Raw genomic sequence first — 5,747 nt, forward strand, 5'->3', positions numbered from 1 at the left:
TATTCGTTATTTGTTCAAGTTTTAATTTTTAGTTTGCTTTATTTGTAATAATGCAGGCTCTTCTCTTAAATGCGGAGGAGTAGAAGCGCAAACAATATCCTTCCTCTTGATCCTGAAATCGAGAGAACACTTCATAGAGTGAGGAGGGAAGTTGAAGCTAGAACTAGAATCACAAAAGAGTTGGACATCATAGTTCAACCACAGCCAATAGAGATGGCAGGTAATGAAGAGTGTCCGGTGATAGAAGCTGCAAGGCCCAATCTGGCTCTTATGACTCAGGCGATTGTGAAGCCAGACATCACGGGTCACTTTGAACTCAAACAGTACATGGTATAGCTGATTCAATCCACATGGAAATATGTGAGTTTATCTCATGAAGACCCGCAAAGGCACATTCGAAATTTCTTGGAAATTACAGACACTTACAACTATCCGAACGTTTCCAAGGATTATGTCAGGCTGACACTGCTTCCCTTTCCACTACTGGAGGAAGCTAAGGAATGGTTACAAGGAGACCGCGAACTCAATCCACAATTGGGACGATCTTGCAAGGAAATTCTTAATCAAGTTTTTCCCACAAAGAAGACAAAGTCACTGAGGAGCCAAATTCTGGGGTTTCAACAACGAGATGGAGAGACTCTTCGACAAGCTTGGGAAAGATACAAGAAACTACTCAGAGACTGCCCACACCATTGTCAGACTGATGAGGTATTGGGTCACACTTTCGTTGATGGGTTGGACGAGGCATCAAAGATGAATCTTGACTCAGCATGTGGGGTAGCTGCATGGCAAGACCGTATAGTGAGATCCAAATCCTGCTAAACAATTTCACTGCTAATGATAATAATTGGCAAGGAGATAGGGAACCATGAAGAGCACTTAAACAAAATGAAGTGGGGCTGATCGAGCTTGATGAATTCTCATCAATGAGGGCAGAAATAGTGAGATTAGCTAATCAGATGAATAAAATGACAATGCACCATGCACAACAGATGCAACATGTGCAACGGATGTCTACTTGCTGCGAGTTATATGGTGAAGGTCGCACAAGTGACATATGTCCCGTGAATCTTGAATCAATTTACTACGTGGGGCAACAAGCTAGAGGGCCGATGAATCAACATGCTCAATATGGTAACATATACAATCCAAACTGGAGGAATCATCCTAACTTCTCTTGGGGTGGAAATCAGAATATCAGGCCTCAAGCGAATTACAATCATCCACCTTAACCTCCACAACAAGCAGAGGAGAGTTTGACCGACATGATGAAAAAGCTATTGATGGACAATCAGAAAGTTATGGCTGAGAATCAATAATTGCGCACAGAGTTCAGAAATCCAGTGAGGCAGTTTGGGCAAATGGCAAACAATCAGAATACTAGACCTGCTGGAGCTCTCCCGAGCGATATTGAACCTAATCCTAAGGCTCAAGTCAATACGGTTACCTTGAGAAATGAAAGAAAATTAGAAGAAGTTCCAGAGAAAAAGAAGTATACAGCTAGACCTGAAGGAGAATTAGTTCCTAAGATCGTTGAGGAGAATAAGAAAGAAAAGCAGAAATTGTGACAAGGCAACCACCTCCGTTTCCACAAAGTATGCAAAAGCAAAAAGATGATGCTATGTACAAGAAATTCTTAGATATTTTGAGCCAAGTGCGTGTGAATTTGCCTTTGGTGGAAATTTTGCAGGAAGTGCCTAAGTATGCAAGGTATCTTAGAGATATTGTGGCAAACAAGCGAAGACATACGGAGTTTAAAACAGTTGCACTTACTGAAGAGTGTAGTGCTAGAGTTCAAAGTAAACTCCCTCCTACGTTGAAAGATCCTGGGTGTTTCACAATTCCTCTGTCTCTTGGAAAACAAGAGCTGGTAGAGCCCTGTGTGATTTAGGCTAGTATAAATTTGATGCCATCCTGTTTTTTCAAGCAACTCGGATTGGGGGTGCTTAGACGTACTACAATCACTTTGCAGTTAGCTGATAGGTCACTAGTTATGCCAGAAGGAATTATTGAGGATGTGTTAGTTCGAATGGGAAAGTTTGTTCTTCCTGCTGATTTTATTGTTCTTGATTACGAGGCGGATGAGGAAGTACCCATTATTTTGGGGCGACCATTCTTAGCTACTGGTGGAGCGTTTATTGATGTTAGGGAAGGGAAGTTGAAGATGAGAGTTGGCGATGAGGAAATCACTTTTAATATGTACAAGGCACTTAAGCTCCCTAAGGATTATGAGGACTTGTGCATGATTACTGCGGTAGAACTGAAGGGGATAGAACAGAGTCCTGATGTGAATTATAGTGATTCGGATGGGACAACTGAGTTGGAGGAGGTGGTGTTGCAAGCTGAGTGTGTAAGGACGATTGAGAAAAGAGCCAGAGATGAAAGAGGAGATCTTCTGAGATAGTGTAAAAAGGCTAGGACTTAATGGGAGAAAGAAGAAGAGAAAGCACCCAGTCTGAGCAGAGTAGCAGTGTCGTGCCGCGACATTAAACCAGGCGCTTGTTGGGAGGCAACCCAGCTTTACTGCTTTGTTTTATTTTTATTTTATCTTATTATTGTGGTAGTGTTTGTTTTTGTTTTGTAGGATTATAAGAATTGGAAGCAGAGCCATTGGAAGAGTGCAAAAGCGAGTTAGATGGTGAGGACTAAATGTGTGGTACCCACACAAAGGACCATGCCTGGGGGAAGTCTGAGTACCTCGTGAGCCTCTATTGCTTCGGTCTTTGGCCTCTCAGGGAGTTTCTTGTCCACCCTCGTTATTGTTTTGCTTTAATTGTGCATTGGGGACACTCTCTTTTAAGTGTGGGGCGAGAGAATTCTCTAGATGATTAGTAGTAGGATGTAGAAAAATGTTAACTTCTTATTTGTGATTTCGTAGTTGTGTAGTATCGAAGTAGTTATGAAAAAAAAAAGTCGAACAAAAAGAAGTAGAAAAATTGGAGTTTTCCCGATGATGGATCACCTAGACAGTTTTCTTGAGGGATTTAAGTCCAAAGAAAAAGGACAAAAAAAAAATTCTTTGTAGGTAGTGTAGTAATTCCCCCTTGGTTTTTCTTCGTGCCGCGGTTCTTTTCCAAGGGTTTTGTTTGAACCAGGTGTAGAGAGTTTTATTTTTTTAGGAGAGGAGCCATTGTGATGTGAATTGAATTGAAGCAATATCTCTTAACTTTGTTATGCTTTGAGAATAGTGAGTACTTTGGTTGTGATGCTTAGGCTCAGTTTTTGACTCTTGTATAAGTACCTTAAATTGTATAATCTTAAAATTGCTTAACTGTTTTGACTAGAGTGTCTTGATGAGTCCAATCCTGAGTGAGTTATGTGCCATGTGTGTGTGAGGTTTGTATGTTATTCTGTGCATTGCATTTGATGTCTAGAACTTGCCCTGTGTGTTTGCAAAGCGAAATAGTAGTTTTGTTCAGTCTTGGAAGTGATATAGGCATTTCTTTGTTGAGCCAGATATATATATTGTACCTACCTAATTGTTATGTATCGTAGTTAACTCCGTTGAGCCTGTAATCCTGTTATCTTTGGCAACCACATTACAAGTCTTACCTATTTGTTTGAATTAATCATCTATTTGAACCTTTTCACCTCTCATGAGCACTTGAATTGTTATGAACTTTGTAAAAGTTAAAGCGTGGGGTGGTTGATTTGACTTTTGAGTGGAACTAATGAAATAAGGAGAAAGGTGCAAAAAATAAGAGCCACTTGAAGTGAAAAAGAAGAAAAGAAAAAAAAATAGTTGTATTGATGTGAAAAAGTATTCCGTGATAGTGGTGACTCTTGATGTAATTGTGCTTAAAGAAATATGGAGTTAATATACATTGATGTGAAGGTGGAGTTATGGTTTGATATAAGTATGAGGTTTGGATGTTAAAGTATATGTATTAAAGTGCTTAGGGAGGTGTAGCCACTCTTATACCCAAATGTATCCTACTCGACCCGCAGCCTACATTACAACCAATGAAAGTCCTACTTGATCTTAGACTGAATGAGCTCGATTAGCAGAGTAGTACACTACGGGCAAGCCTATGGTGCATCTTTTGTAGCATATGAATGTTATTTATGAGAGTGAGTGAATTCTTTCTATCTTGAGTTCCTAATTGTTCTTAAATTTTATTGTTTGTAGAATACTCTCTTTTGTTGTGTGAGGGCACTTGATTCATGAAGGAAAGGTAATGTCATTGACCTCTATGTTAGAGTAAGTGAGTGAATTGTGAAATAATGCATGGTACTTGTGAGTCAAATCTTGAGGTGAAGATGTTACATCCTTGTGCTTAGTCTATTTTAAAGATTCTTCGTGTGATGAGTTAGGAGGATTGTTTAAAAAGGTTGTGTCTATAAGTGTAGTTTGATTGCTCGAGGATGAGCAATGTTTAAGCGTGGGGTATTAATGTGTGGCTATAATTCCATAGTTTCGTACATTATGTGCCTTGCATTTTACATGCTTTAATAATAAATTGCACTTTATTTACGCGTAGCGGAGTCTACTTTATGTGTAGGTGTTGGAGATGAAAGTATAGCAAAAGGGATACTTAAACGTTGAAAGTGTGCTCGAGAACAGTGAAAAGGAGAAAGCTGGCTAAGCCAGGCCTAAAGCAGGCGTTAGACCTGGCGACGCCAGGATTGTAATAGGCGTTAGACCTAGAGACGACAGGATTGTAGTAGACGTTAGACCTGGCGAGGCAAGGCAAGGCAAGCTTAACCAGGCGTTATGCCTGGCGACGCCAGGCCTGGGGCGAGATCCACCAGGCGTTATGCCTGGCGACGCCAGGTCTGGGGAGTGCACATTCCAAGTTTTGAAGACTTAATTCGTCTCCTGGTTTGACTAGGACTTGACCTACACGTTTAGGTATTTCCCTACACATATAAATAAACCTAAAAACGCCACTTTGAAACAGGTTTTGGCGACCAGAGGCAAGGACATCAAGTGGATAACTTTTGGAGGAGAAAATCATGGAGTTCTTCATCCCTTTTTCTTTTCTTTGTAATTTTTTTATGCAAAATACCATGAAAATTATTACTACAAACATGAGTGGATAAGCACTCTACGTTCTAGGGTTGTGGTTGACATGATTATTAACGTTTATTAGTTACATCTTCGTTTATTCGGATTATCATCTTGTGGTTTTTCTCTAATTCTGTGCATAATTTCTTAATTGTCTGGCAAGCAGTTGAGTCCTATTTACTATCTATGCTTTGCTTGGGAAAGCCGTGTTTAGATTAGAGTAGTATTAGAGAGAGATTGTTTCTGAACCCGTGGCTCGGGGGAAGATTTCGCGGTTAGGATAGGAATATACCTAACAGCCTTGCTAAATTGAATACCATATTATATTCGTTCATGATAGACTCAATACCATATGAATATAGGGTTGATATATTGTTGGCAGGAGAGTAGTATTGTGAAAACATGCTATTCATATAAAGGATCCGGTTAATTAGCAACCATAGATAATCTGGATTAACGAGTGTGATTATTGAACTTAATAGGATTGACAAACCAACCACAACCCTGGAATTTTCATCTCCTCTGAAGTAAAATCTCGTAATACAAAATCGCACTCTTGATAATTTAGTTGTTATTTGTTCAATTTTCGCAATAGTAGATTAATAGAAAAATATCACTCTTAAATATCTTGGACACTTAATTGATTTTAGTTTACTTAGCTAACAATCAATCAAAGTCTCAGTGGGTTCGACGTCCGACCCTCGAGTCACTTTATTACTTGACGACCGCGTATATTTGC

The 5,747-nt window shown here is 39.6% G+C and overlaps 1 protein-coding gene across 1 annotated transcript; it reads left to right on the forward strand.

The window, feature by feature from the left end:
* Positions 1 to 1,597: 1,597 nt before the first annotated feature.
* LOC109212145 lies at positions 1,598 to 2,404 on the forward strand. Its single transcript, XM_019375761.1, has 2 exons — positions 1,598 to 1,870; positions 1,973 to 2,404. The coding sequence occupies exons 1-2, from the start codon at positions 1,598 to 1,600 to the stop codon at positions 2,402 to 2,404; spliced, it is 705 nt and encodes a 234-aa protein (XP_019231306.1).
* Positions 2,405 to 5,747: the final 3,343 nt, after the last annotated feature.

This window comes from Nicotiana attenuata, unplaced genomic scaffold (assembly GCF_001879085.1).
Source record: "Nicotiana attenuata strain UT unplaced genomic scaffold, NIATTr2, whole genome shotgun sequence".
Taxonomy (NCBI): Eukaryota; Viridiplantae; Streptophyta; class Magnoliopsida; order Solanales; family Solanaceae; genus Nicotiana; species Nicotiana attenuata.

Coding starts and splice junctions, on each gene's coding strand:
- LOC109212145 (XM_019375761.1), top strand. CDS start 1,598: ATGCAAAAGCAAAAAGATGATGCTATGTACAAGAAATTCTTAGATATT. Junction 1,871..1,972: donor CTCTTGGAAAACAAGAGCTG/GTAGAGCCCTGT, acceptor ATCACTTTGCAG/TTAGCTGATAGGTCACTAGT.